At 64.8% G+C, this 13,535-nt stretch overlaps 1 protein-coding gene across 1 annotated transcript; it reads left to right on the forward strand.

Annotated features, from left to right (window-relative positions):
• The first annotated feature begins 1,602 nt into the window (after nt 1–1,602).
• Nucleotides 1,603–13,343, forward strand: LRP3 (LDL receptor related protein 3). Its single transcript, XM_044759307.2, has 7 exons — nt 1,603–1,794; nt 3,413–3,460; nt 8,682–8,820; nt 10,261–10,475; nt 10,931–12,047; nt 12,330–12,462; nt 12,693–13,343. Exons 1-7 carry the CDS (start codon nt 1,722–1,724, stop codon nt 13,275–13,277), a joined length of 2,310 nt encoding a protein of 769 aa, XP_044615242.2. The 5' UTR covers nt 1,603–1,721; the 3' UTR covers nt 13,278–13,343.
• Nucleotides 13,344–13,535: the final 192 nt, after the last annotated feature.

A 13,535-nucleotide genomic window follows, 5' to 3' on the forward strand; every position in this document is an offset into this window, starting at 1 on the left:
AGCTTGCAAAATTTACACTGAAGTGGAAAACAGCCTCAACTGGAAACAGAACTCCAGACCCTCCCTCCCAGTGTCCCTTCTTCTGTGGGATGCTTTTGTCATGGATAAATGCCCATCACATGGGCAGTCAGCAGTCTGAGGAAATTCTGAGGTCAAATTACAACAGGTTAGTGCTCTTTACCGTAAATGAGTCATTTGTCTTGTTATTTGACTTTTAAATCTTTTTTTTTTTTAACATTTTATTTTTCCTTTTTCTCCCAAAGCCCCCCGGCGTACGTAGTTGTGTATTTTTAGTTGTGGGTCCTTCTAGTTGTGGCATGTGGGATGCTGCCTCAGCGTGGCTTGACGAGTGGTGCCACGTCCACGCCCAGGATTCGAACCAGCGAAACCCTGGGCCACCGAAGCAGAGCATGCGAACTTAACCACTCGGCCACGGGGCCAGATGTTTTTTCTGGTTTTTAAATTAAAATCCAGTTAGCTTGCACAGTGAAGGTGAATAGTCCACAACCTTCACTAATACAACATCAGTTTCTCTCTACCTTCTCCCCTAAAAGGAGAATTTCAAAGCGGGGGAGGGATGGAAAAGGGCTCTTGAGCTCAGGATGGGTGGGCAGGCCATACCAAAGCCCCATGTCAGGGGACCTTTGGGGACTTCTGATTTCCCATCAGTCTCAAGGAAGGAGAGCTGACCCTGCTTGACCTAAATGGCCTCCTCAACCCTTCTCCGTGTCTCCTCCGGGTTCTGCTCTCCCAGATGGCTGCCCCAGGCCTGTCGGGGTGACTGGGTGGGCTCAGGGCTCCCCGGGAGGGGTGGGTTTCCAGAGGCCTCAGAGCGTTCACCGATATCCCCTCGAAGGCCTTGCCCTGCACAGAGGGATTCGTCTTAGGGATGTGACAGGGCCAGAGGGCTGTGGCAAACGAAAGGGCCAGGGCGGAGGGGCAGGAACACCTCGGGAGGAAGACAGGCCTTAGCCCAGGGCCACCACGGGCTGTCCTGCCCTCAGGTCCCCTAGGCAGCTCTGCGTAGCCCCTTTCTCTGCCACCTTTCACCCGTCTTCCTCCCTCCCCTCCGGCACAGCCGGTCCCCGAGAGGGACCAGTTCGTGGGCCCGGGAGGAGGCCAGGCCAGCGCTGACGGGGTCTCCGGAGCACAGCCGGCCTCGAGGCCAGGCGCAAGGGCCGCGGGCGCGGAGCTGTCCAGCAGCCGAGGCGGGGCGCGCGCCCCCGGCCGGCCCCCGCCGCCTCCGCCCGCCCTGCCAGCGCCACTGCGGCTCCGCGGGTGCGTCACGTGGCTGGCGCGACGCGGCCTCCAGGCTCCGGGCGGGCGGACCCACAGACCCGTGGACGCACCACCGGCGGCACCCGGCCCGGCGGGCTGGGCGCGGCGCGGGTGGCCTGGGGCGCCGGGGCCGGGCGGGCTGCGCGGCGCGGGACATGGGCGCGCCGGGGGCCCCCGCGCACAGGCCGGCGGCGCGGCGCCCGGGGCGCGGGGGCAGCGGCGGGCGGGGGTCCTCCCTGGCGGCCGCCGCGGAGCCCCCGCGGGGCCCGTGACGCCGCGGCCGATGTGGCCCCGCGCGCGCTGCCCGCCTGCACCGCCGCCTCGCACAGACGCCGCCGGAGCCGCCGCCCGCATCCGGCCCGCAGCCGCCGCGGGAGCCCGCGCCCGCGCCCGCGCCCGAGCCCGAGCCGGGGGGCGGGAGGCGGCGCCCGCGGGGCCCCGGCATGGAGAAGCGGGCGGCCGCGGGGCCGGAGGGGGCGCCGGGCGCCCGGGCGCAGCTCGCCGTCGTCTGCCTGGGTGAGTGGCCGCGCAGGCCGGCGGGCTCTGGGTCCCGCTCGCAGCTCCGCGCCGCGCCCTCCCGGACCCCCGCGCGCCGCGCTCCTCCCCCGCGGCCCGGCTTCCCGGGGCGGGCGCTGCGAGAGGGCTGCCCGGTCCCCGGCCTGCTGGGCTCGCGGGCCTGGGAGGCTGCTCGGCAGCGGAGCCCGGCTCCCGGCGGTTCGGGATGGCGGCTGGAGCCCGGGCGAGCCGTGCGCGGGGGCCCGCTCGGGCGGGCGGCGGGGCTGGCGGGCAGCGGCTTTCCGCCGGCGCTCGGGCCTCCGGAGCTGCGCACAAAGCCACGGCCGGCTGCCCCTGAACAGGGAGGAACTGTTTCCTGCCCCGAGTCGGGGTGGGGGCGGGCGCCTGCCGGGGCGAGCGGCACGCAGGATGCCGGGCCGGAGGCGGCTGCGAGGAGAAGGACTCGTGTCTTCCCTTTGTGTCTCCCCAGGCCCGGAGGGGCAGGCCTCTTCAGCCCAGGGCACTGTGTCTGGGGAGGCCCGGGGACCTGGCCAGGCCCCGCACCTGGGCAGCAGGGGCTCCTGCCCCACCCAGGAGTTTTCGTCCATCTTTCCAGGGCCCTGTGTCAGGGAGAGGGGAAGGAAGGAGTTAAGTCGTCAACTCACATGGCTCCTTTATTTACCATAATAAAGGAGGGAGGCCATTATCTGAGCCGGGGGTCATTAGGGGACACCCTATGGTGTCACCAGTGAAGGCTCTGTAACCCCGAGGTCCTCCCTGCCCAGATGTGGCATGGGCTATGCCTAGTAGAGCCTGGGTGTCCTGAGAGAGCACAGCTGCCCCTGCTTCCTCCCCAGGTCCGGGCTGACCCTTCAGAGATGCTCTCTGCCTCCCTTGGCCTCCTGATGTTGGAGGAAGGGGGGCCCCTGCACTCTGGGCAGTTGGGTTCGCCCATACCCGCCTCCTGGTCCCATAACCCCTGTAGGAAAGCAGTAGGGGAAGCCAAAGGACAGACCCTGTGGCCATAGGGACTTGAGGGGGTGGGTGGCAGGTGAGTTCCTTGCCTCCCTTCTCAAGGTCAGCATGGCGCAGTGAGGAGGAAGGACCCTGAACCCTGCTCACTGTGCATGCCTGTCACATGGGGTGATCAGAACGGCTTCCCTCCCTTCCTGGCTGCCGTGGACCAGGTGGCTGGCAAGCCCCCTGCGAGGAAGCCCTTTAAGGTGGTAGGAGCCCCCTTGACAGGCAGGGCCCCTGCCTGGCTGACCCAGGGCCTGTCTCTGATGAGTGATCCAGGCCCGAGGTTCCCAAGCTCGACAGGAAACAGAACCCCCCCAAGTGAGTTAGGGTTCCCAGACCCCCCCCCAAGTGAATTAGGGTTCTCAGGCGTGGGGAGCTGCAGGAGTGGTCTGCTGCGGACTTGCACCCTGTTCTCTTCGCCTGGGGGCAGGGAGCCTGAGGCCCGGGGTGGTCCTGCCTTCCGCCCCTCCCCGCAGGACTGGGGTGGCAGTGAGGTCTCTGAGGCAGTGCTCCCGACCTCGCCTGTGAGATGAGGAGACCCGGCCTGCCGTTTGGGCTGTGTCGTCCTGTGCCCCTGTGAGGGCTGCTGCCCCACTGAGCCCCTTTGTGTCTCCCGCAGTGAACATCGTCCTCACGGGGCGGCTCAGCAGCGCGGTTCCTGCCTTAGGTGAGTGAGCTGCTTCTCTCCTTCCTCCCTGTCCCTCTGGCTCAGTGACCTCTGAACCACCTGAAGGCCTGTCCACGCCTGATGTCACCTGGCCTGTTTCAATCTCAGTCCTTGTGCATCTTTTCTTCTTCACAAAGTTGCTGTTTGGCCACGGGCAAACTTCCACCCCCCGAGTCTCAGTTTCCTCTTCTGTAAAATGGGTGCAGTAACAGGAACCATCTCAAAGCCTGGGTATTAGGGTTGAATGGGCGAATGAGGCAAGGTCCTCAGTGCAGCGTTGGCACCTGTGGCTTAATACCTTGAGCAAGCTGTCAGAGGCCCAGCAGGATTAGCAGATTGTGCTTCCAGTAGGCTGTGGGGTCCCCGAGGGCCGTGAGGAGCCACAGGATGCCTGCCTGTTTTAAAATGACACCAGGGATTTAATTTCTAAAGGTGTGACTGAGTGGCGACATTGAGAGGCCACTGCCATTGACGGAAGAATTCGTTCCTCGTGTGTCTTCAGAGGAGACATGCCACCGCACAGGGGGCCACAGGGGGACTGCAGGTTTGGTCAGGCAGACGCAGGCACGAGGGGGGGGCCTAGGCAGAGCCTGTATTGGGGTTTCTGCGGGAAAGGCAAGGCAGGACGGGGGAGCAGCTCTGGCTTGGCTCGTGTGAATGATTTTGGCGGGCAGTGGGCTTCAGGGGTGGTCTCTGGTTGCCTGGGGCCTCGCCTGGGATGACCCAGGGCAGGGGCAATGCTGGCTTGTGTGTGACTTAGGTAAGAAGGCGGTGGGGGCTCAGGCGGGCTGCCCGGGAAAGAGCAGTTGAAGGCAAGCGGGTGTGCCGGAAAGAGATCAACAAGTGGCTGAGAGTTTCGCCCTGTGATTAGTGGATGCCAAGCAGACGCACAGAATCTAAGACACAGTGGGAACTCCACCCCTGCCTCCTGCCTGTCCGAGTGGGTCCGTCCATCCTCTGCCCATCTTTGTGCTCAGGCCCAGTCTGGGGGGCTTTGACGTGTTTGCTGTCTGCAGTGCTGCATGGAGGGGCAGGAGGGACTGGGGTTTCTAGTGCTGTTCAGGGTCTGGCTTACGGCGGAAACCCACTGCAGCTGCCTCTGGGAGAGGGACCTCTGTTGGCTGTGGTCCAGGATGGGGAGGCCCTGGTCCACAGAAGCTGCTTTCTCGGGCCGGTCTTGCAGACGTGACCTCAGTCTCCCTCCCGATTCTCCCTGTGCACCAGCTCCTGCTCCCCGCAGCCTGGCCTCCTCTGCTGACTCGGCTGGCCCAGGGCCCTGCCTTGCTCGGCACTGAGCCACCCCAGCCCTGCCTGGAGTCCTGACCCCCACAGCTAACTACCCAGTCTCCACATCCCAACTTCCAGCAGAAGACTGACTGGCCCTGCCTGGGTCAGGTGGCCGTGGCTGTGGTGGAGAGTGGCGGGGGGACGGCACGGGGGTGTCATGTTTTATAAATGTGAGTTTCTGGGTTTCTGCTGGTGTGGTGGGTGGGCATGTTACCCCAAACGTGTCTGCCACATGCATGTGTCCCAGGTTTAGAGAAATGATGCTCCAGGGACAAGGACCACTCATAGAGCCAGGGAGAGAACGACAGCCATGTAGGCCCACGTGTGTGGTTTTCTTAGTTCTCACCGCAGGCCTCAGTGGGGTCCATGTTGCCCAATTCGGGGAGCCTCCGATCACATCAAGGTGGCTGTGTGTGGTGCCCCCAGTGTCCTGAGCTGCATGCTCAGCCCATGTGGCCACAGGTGGTGGTCTGGGGCCCTAGCTCTCTTGGAGTCTAGCTCTGATCCCTGTCGCATTGCTGAGAGAAGTGGAGACCAGCTTCTAGCTCCCTGGGGTGCCCCCCACCCCGCCCCCAAGACTCCATGACTCTGCATTTTCAGAGTTTTCCTGGCAATGCCTACTGTGAGGAGCCTGGATCATAGCTGTCCCTGCTGCCCCGCTCCCAGCCCTCATTGGGCTCAGACACTCCTGGGGGCTCAGCCGGGCTGCCCAGGGACCCCACAGGTCTTGTCTCTCAGCCCCTGTCCTGCCCCAGGTTGTCAGGCACTGACTGGGTCAGATGCCCCACCTCTCGCATCCCAGACTCTTGGCTCCGGCCCCGCTACGGAGCTGCTGTAATCTGGGGGTGTGCCCGGACAGGGTCTTCAGGCTGCTCTCCACTCACCTGGCAGCTTCCCCCCAGTGGGGTTCCATTGGCCGGTTACACCAGGCAGGTTGTCCGGAGTATTGATCGCCTCTGGAAACCGGATCTGCAAATTGTGCTTCATCAGGCATGCTCGGGCCCTCTCAGGAGTCTCTGACGACTCTTTGGACCAGGAAAAAAGGACGCTGGTCTAAAAGTGCTCAGTCATCCCTTGCCCACGTGAGCAGGGCGCCTTGGCCCGGGGGCCGAGGGAGTCTTCAGGTTGTCCCCAGTTAAAGTTCAGGTGGTGCTCTCTGACTGCTCGCAAACACCCCCCAAAACCCCCTCTCCTGCATCAGTATCCCGCAAACACACAATCCTCCCAGCTCCCCTCACTGGCCACCTGTCGGCCCCCCTCCCCCGGCCCCGCACATGACCCTCATCTTCCCCAGGGCATGACCCCATCCCCATCCCATGATGTCTGCTAGAGACTGCTGCTGTCCACAGAGTTCCCAGCCACCCTCCGAGACAGGTGGCACCCAGTGACTTCGTTTTACTGAGGGACAAGTTGAGGCCTAGGGTGGAACCGTGTGTCTGGCTGTGTGAGCCCCCAGGTGGGATTCACGAGGCCTTTTCCCCGGCCTGAGCCTGGGCCGGGTGGTGCTGGGGTGGGCCAAGGTCTGCTGTCACAGAGAGGCCGGGGCTGGTCGTCTGAGCTGGTGGCGCCCTCCAGGCCCACGGCCAAGCCGTACCAGTCAAGAGGCCCCACCCGGGGCTCCAGGCTCCTGGCGTGGACCCCTGCCTCCCTCCTGCTCTGTGCTCACTGCATGGGCCAGGCTGATGGCTGCAGAACCCACAGTCTCAGCGGACCCCCCGGAGAAGAGCGAACAGTAGCTGAGTGACACTGCTGCTCCCAATGTGGGGGTTTCTGGGGCAGCCGTGGGGATGCTCAGGGGTGAGGCTATTTGGGGGGACGTGTTGCCAGGGGCTTTGTTGAGAGGCAGAGCTGGGCTGGCAGCTGTCCAGTCATCTGCTCCTGACTTGGCTGGTGGTCTGGAGAGACAGGCCTGTGGATCCCGGAAAGAAGGCCAGACCGAGGTCCCTGTGGCCTGGCTTCCCACAGCCTGGCTTCCTGTGGCTGGCGTAGGTGAGAAACCTGGCCTCTGAGAGCTCCGTCCCCTAGGGAAGGCCTCTGGTATTGCGCTGCCACAGGCCTGGTCCTGCGGGCTGAGGGTCCCAGGGAACAGGGGTGGGTCCCACCCTGGCTGAAGCACCCTCCTGACCCCGACTGTAACATGTGCCTTAGACTCGACGTGGGGGTCCGATGTGCTCCAGCCATGCCGGGCCTTCCCCACCTGTGAGCCTCCCGCCCAGCACCCACCGGGAGCTGAAGCCTCTTCTGGGTTTCGTAACCCCACACCTCCCCAGACACCCCCAGGTCAGCGCCCAGGGCCCCTGTGAGGTCCACAAAGCCCGGGGGCCTCACCCGCCAGGGGGAACGTGCTGCTCAGCACATCACTATGCACGGGCAATGCAAGGCTCCGGGAGGCCGGCCTCCAGGCCGCGCGTGTGTGCTGAGTGGAGAGACTGGCCTGGTACCTCGACGACCTCGTGACTGTTGGGGCCCTGGTGGCGACCTGAGGGTGGCCGCCTTGCTTCAGGGTAGAGGGTGGGTGCTGTAGTCCTCTGACACTCCTGTGAGCTGCCGCTGGGGGTTACTGACTCCCTGTTAGTCACACTGTTGGCTTACCTGGACCTCCTCGGGCATGAGGGTTCTACTCTCCTTTCTGCAGCTGTGCCATGTGGGGTCCTGGAGAGTCTTGTTGAGAGTGTGCAGAGAGAACCCTGCTTCTGGGGCAACAGTGGAAGGTGCCAGGCAGTGGGAGAGTGAGGAGGCAGTGTCACTGGGCTTGGAAAAAGAGCCATCATTTCTTTCCCTGAGTCTCAGTTTCTCCATCTGTATAATGGGCCCTGCCTGCACCATGGGCTCTTGTGAAGATCAGAGGAAGCAGTGGGGTGAAGGTTTGAAGGAGTGAGAGGGGTGGGCACAGCCAGTGCAGGGGGGCCCTGCCTGGTCCTGGGAAGGCCAGAGCCCACTGGGGCAGCCTCAGAACCCTCGGGCTGGGTGGATCAGCTGGGAAGCAGAGGCACATATAACAAAGAGGCTGTGGGACCGGGTCTAGTGGCACTCCTCACTCACGCTGGCTGGTGTGGTGCTCTGCACTTGACCTTGACACAACACACAGCTGACACTTCGTAAATGCAGTGGCTCAGGGCCCACAGTGAGAGTCTGAGCCCTCCAGAGGACCAGGGTGGATCCTCACTCTGCCGCTTACTGGCTGTGTGGCCGTGGGCGGGTCACTTATCCTCTCTGAGCCTCAGTTCCTCACTTGGTTGTGACATCTATCTCCAGTGGCTTCCCACTTATGTTCCGGATAAAACCCAAATTCCGCAGTGTGATCAGACCCAGCCTGCGTTTCCAGCCGGTCTGACCTCGGCCCTTCCGTCAGGCCTGTTTTACAATCTCCTCTCCACCCAGGGGATCAGCATTGTCTGTCTGCTCCCCCTGCAGCCTGTAGGGTCCCACTTGCATTGGCACGTAGTAGGTCCTCAATAAATATGTGCTGGGTGGGCAAAGCCCCTCCCCTGCTGGGGCTGAGGTCTATATTTGGCAAGTCCTAGGGAGGGCAGGCAGGGAACCACAGTGGGATTGCCTGTGAGGGCCGGCGGGCCCAGGACTATGGAATTCTCCACTGAGCTGAGACCCGGAGGGGCTGCATCTTGGAGGTGCCAAGGGGAGTTGTTGGTGGGCTCGCTGCCAGCCCTGCAGGGATGGGGGATAGGACCCAGGCTCTGGTGCACAGGGTGGGCTGCCCCAAGGCCCTGTGTGTTCTCCTTGGCCCCCCCATGCATGCCACCTCTAAGAAGTCTCGAGTGAGGCCTTGCCCTTGACCGTGGCCACCCTCGGCTGGTCTTGATCCCACCCTTGGGAAGGCACGTGCTCAAGCCGTGGGAGGCTCAAATGCCCCCTCCCTCACGCCACTTCCCACCCAAAGGTGAGGCCAGCACTTCTCAGCTTTGTCTCCCGACAGCTGCCTGCAGTGGGAAACTGGAGCAGCACACTGAGCGGCGTGGCGTCATCTACAGCCCCGCCTGGCCCCTCAACTACCCGCCTGGCACGAACTGCAGCTGGTACATCCAGGGCGACCGTGGGGACATGATCACCATCAGGTACGGGGCCCCGTGGGTGGCAGATGGAATCTAGTTGGGTCTGCATGTGCTGAGTGTGTGTGTGTGAGATGGTGCATGTGCAGGAGCACCTGTGTGAGCACCTGTGGCAAGCACACACATGAAAGATGTGTGTGCACACATGTGTGCTTGTGTATGTGCATGGGGCCACATCTGAGCAGGTATAAAGGACATGTGCAAGTGTATGCATGTGTGAGCACAGGTCTGAGTAGGTGTGGAGGGCACATTTGTCCGCAGATGTGTATGTGAGTGCAAGTACATGTGTGAAGCGTGTGTGTGAGTCTGCATGTGAACATGTGTGATTTGTAAGCATGTGAGTGCGTGTGAGCATGAGTATGCCCAGCTCCTGGTCTCTGTGACTGGCTGCCCGGAGCTGGGCCTCGTCTTGCCCTGATCCTCTCTCACGGGCCATGGGGGCTGCTGGGGAGGGGGACCCTGGGGACTGGCAGGCATGGTCCAGCTGTCTTTGAGGTGCCAGAGGTGTCCTGTCTGTCCTGCAGGGGTGGCTTGAGGCCAGGCTAGCACTGAGCCCAGAGCAGGGGTTTCCCCTGGGCCCTCAGGGCAGTCTCGGCAGGTGAGAACTAGCAGGAGCCCGGGTGCTCAAGCTCTGGGGATGGGCAGAGGGCAGTGGGGTGAGGTGACTAGATGGTGGAACTGAGGCTGGCCCCCTGGTCAGGGGTGGCCATGGGGAGATTTGGCTGGGAGTCATTCTCCTAAATGCCAAAGCCCAGAAGGCCTGTAGCCCCTCGGTAGCTCCAAAGCCCAGGATGTGACGGGCACTGTCAGGGTCCATCCTGGTGTCTGTGTTTCCTCGTGGCCACAGGGCCATAGCCCTCAGGCACTCTCTCTTCAAAGACTCCATCCTCCCTGGTGGCTTCTAGAGTACTCCATGGCTCTGTGGCCTGCTCATCTGACAGCCTGGGCCTGGAGGTCCAGGGTCAGTGTTTCTCCCCGGGTGTCAAATTGTCACCCCGTCCCAGACCAGGCCAGCCCCGTGGGCAGGGCCCCCCTTAGTGCACAGGCCTGTGAGTTTGTGCCGGGTCTGTCCCAGCAGACCCAGTGTGGGAGGGACCTGGACCCTTCAGCCCCGCTCCTTCAGGGAAGAGTGTCAGGGGAGGGAATTGCCCACGATGGGGCTCCTGACTCCCCTCCACTTGGCTTTGGGGTGGAGGTGCTGTGTGTGCTGATGGAGTGTGGAAAGGGGCAGGATGAGGCCTTCACAGACCTACAACGGGGCTGCCCTGGGTGGCAGCAGGGGTCCCACTGAATGGCTGGAGTGGAGGCGTCGGGAAGTTTTGAAGACAAGGGCTAGGTGGCGCTGGCGGGCGTTGCCATGAGCTCAGGGCTGACCCTTCCCTGCTGGTCCTTGGCCACGTGGGCGCTGCCGGCCCACCCACGCCTGCAGTCCTCTTGGCCCCGCAGCTTCCGCAACTTTGACGTGGAGGAGTCTCACCAGTGCTCCCTGGACTGGCTCATGCTGGGCCCGGCGGCCCCGCCCCGCCAGGAGGCCTTCCGGCTCTGCGGCTCCGCCATCCCGCCCGCCTTCATCTCTGCCCGGGACCACGTCTGGATCTTCTTCCACTCTGACGCATCCAGCTCCGGCCAGGCCCAGGGCTTCCGTCTCTCATACATCCGAGGTGACCCGGCAGCAGGGTGGGGTGGGCCACCACGGAGCACTCAGTGCCTGCGCGTGGGCTCCCAGGCTGGGGCAGCACCTCTGCTGGTAGCTCCCTGTAGGCTCTCCCTCGGCAGCCCCGTCAGTGGGAGCATAGTGATGGCACTGGGACTGGTCCTGTTGCTGCCCCAGAGGCCCTCGAGGGCACTGACCCCACTTCGCAGACTTGGCTCGAGTGGAGGGCTTGTCCCTTGCCTCGGCTCAGGTCAGGGACAGAGCCCACCCTGGCATTTGAGGGGACTCTGCCCTCAGGTGGCTGTGGAGAGACCAGGGGCCGTTCTAGGGTCCTGCCCCTTCCCAGGCCCTGCAGGGGCCCTGCTGGGATGGAGGAACCACCTGCCCTCTCCTGGTCCCAGGCCCTGAGCTGGAGGGACGCTCTGCCCTCCCCTGACCGTCTCCTGTGCCCTTCCCCCACAGGGAAGCTGGGCCAAGCATCGTGTCAGGCAGATGAGTTCCGCTGTGACAACGGCAAGTGCCTGCCGGGCCCGTGGCAGTGCAACACCGTGGATGAGTGTGGCGACGGCTCGGACGAGGGCAACTGCTCTGCGCCAGCCTCGGAGCCGCCGGGCAGCCTGTGCCCTGGGGGCACCTTCCCCTGCAGCGGGCTGCGCTCCACGCGCTGCCTGCCCGCAGAGCGGCGCTGCGACGGCACCCAGGACTGCGGCGACGGCTCCGATGAGGCCGGCTGCCCCGACCTGGCATGCGGCCGGAGGCTCGGCAGCTTCTATGGCTCCTTCGCCTCCCCCGACCTGTTCGGGGCGGCCCGTGGGCCCTCGGACCTTCACTGCACGTGGCTGGTGGACACGCAGGACCCGCGGCGCGTGCTGCTGCAGCTGGAGCTGCGGCTGGGGTACGACGACTACGTGCAGGTGTACGAGGGCCTGGGTGAGCGCGGGGACCGCCTGCTGCAGACGCTGTCCTACCGCAGCAACCACCGGCCCGTGAGCCTCGAGGCCGCCCAGGGCCGCCTTACTGTGGCTTACCACGCGCGCGCCCGCAGCGCCGGCCACGGCTTCAATGCCACCTACCAGGTGAAGGGCTACTGCCTCCCGTGGGAGCAGCCGTGCGGGAGCAGCGGCGACGGCGACGCGGGCGACCCCGGCGAGCAGGGCTGCTTCTCGGAGCCCCAGCGCTGTGACGGCTGGTGGCACTGTGCCAGCGGCCGCGACGAGCAGGGCTGCCCCGCCTGCCCGCCCGACCAGTACCCCTGTGAGGGCGGCAGCGGCCTGTGCTACGCGCCTGCCGACCGCTGCAACAACCAGAAGAGCTGCCCGGACGGCGCCGATGAGAAGAACTGCTTCTCCTGCCAGCCCGGCACTTTCCACTGCGGCACCAACCTGTGCATCTTCGAGACGTGGCGCTGCGACGGCCAGGAGGACTGCCAGGACGGCAGCGACGAGCACGGCTGCCTGGCGGCCGTGCCCCGCAAGGTCATCACGGCCGCGCTCATCGGCAGCCTAGTCTGCGGCCTGCTGCTCGTCATCGCCCTGGGCTGCGCCTTCAAGCTCTACTCCTTGCGCACGCAGGAGTACAGGTGGGCTGCGGCCGCACTGCCCCCCAGCCGCGGGTTCTGCGTTTCCCGGGAGAGAGGCCCTGGGCTCGCTGTTCCCACGGCTGTGGGTTTATATACTGGGACTCGGCCACCCACAAGCAGACTTCTCTTGCGCGCAGCAGGGGCCTGGCATCTCGGGATGTCCGATGGAGGGGCGGGGCCACGTCCTGCTGCCAGCTGAGCCCCTGCGGAGGGCCCCTGAGGGGCGGGAGGTGTGGGTGCCGGCGGGCCCCGCCATGCTGCCCTTCTGCCCATTGCTTCCAGGGCCTTCGAGACGCAGATGACGCGCCTAGAGGCCGAGTTTGTGCGGCGGGAGGCGCCCCCGTCCTACGGGCAGCTCATCGCGCAGGGCCTCATCCCGCCCGTGGAGGACTTCCCGGTCTACAGCGCTTCCCAGGTGAGCACCAGAGGGCGGGACCTCAGAGGACTCCCCAGACAGGGAGGCCACGCCCGGGGCGGACAGCCTGCGGCCAAGCTGGGCCAGGGGTCGAGGGAGGCGGGAGGTGAGGTCTGGGCAGGGTGACACGAGTGACACGGCAAGGTGCGGGGACGAGTTGGTCTCGGAGTCTCGGGTCCCTTGGGGGTCGTGCTGACCTCTGCCCCCTCAGCTGCCGCCCCGCCCTCCAGGCCTCGGTGCTACAGAACCTTCGCACGGCCATGCGGCGGCAGATGCGCCGGCACGCCTCCCGCCGAGGGCCGTCCCGCCGCCGCCTTGGCCGCCTGTGGAACCGGCTCTTCCACCGGCCGCGGGCGCCGCGCGGACAGATCCCGCTGCTGACCGCCGCGCGCACCTCCCAGACGGTGCTGGGTGACGGGCTCCTCCAGCCGGCACCGGGAGCCGCCCCGGACCCGCCGGCACCACGGACGGACACAGGCAGCCCCGGAGCAGCTGGGGACGGGCTCCCCAGTGCCCACTGCCACGCTCCAGAGGTGGGACCTTCTGTGCCGGCCCCCTTGGGCCTGCGGGAGCCGGAGTGCGGGCCAGTGGACAAGGACAGAAAGGCCTGCAGGGACCCTCTGGTGGACAGCCCGGCTCCTATGGACACGCCTCGGGAGCTCTGCTTGGCCCAGGACCCTCAGCCCCCAGCCCCCACTGCCAGCAGCACCCTAGGACCCCACCCACCAGAGCCACTGGGTGTCTGCAGGAGCCCCCCGCCACCCTGCTCCCCAGCATTGGAGGCCAGTGACGACGAGGCCCTGTTGGTCTGCTGACCTGGCGCACACGCTGGCGACCGCCACAGCCCCGCTTTGTAACCAGGGAATACACAGTCGTTTCTACCCCGCCTCTGCGTCTTTCTTTCTCACTGAGGCTGCCCAGAGCCTGGCCAGCTTGCTGCGTCAGCACCCCCTCTTCCCCGGTGGGCATGGCTGGCAGGGTCTGTGGGGGCTTGAAGTGGGGAGGGGGGCCTGGCTCCAGCGCCTTTATGGGGTCCCAGTTCTATGTCCTCCCACTCCATTCTGGGAATCCAT

This window comes from Equus asinus, chromosome 26 (assembly GCF_041296235.1).
Source record: "Equus asinus isolate D_3611 breed Donkey chromosome 26, EquAss-T2T_v2, whole genome shotgun sequence".
In the NCBI taxonomy this organism is placed as follows: domain Eukaryota; kingdom Metazoa; phylum Chordata; class Mammalia; order Perissodactyla; family Equidae; genus Equus; species Equus asinus.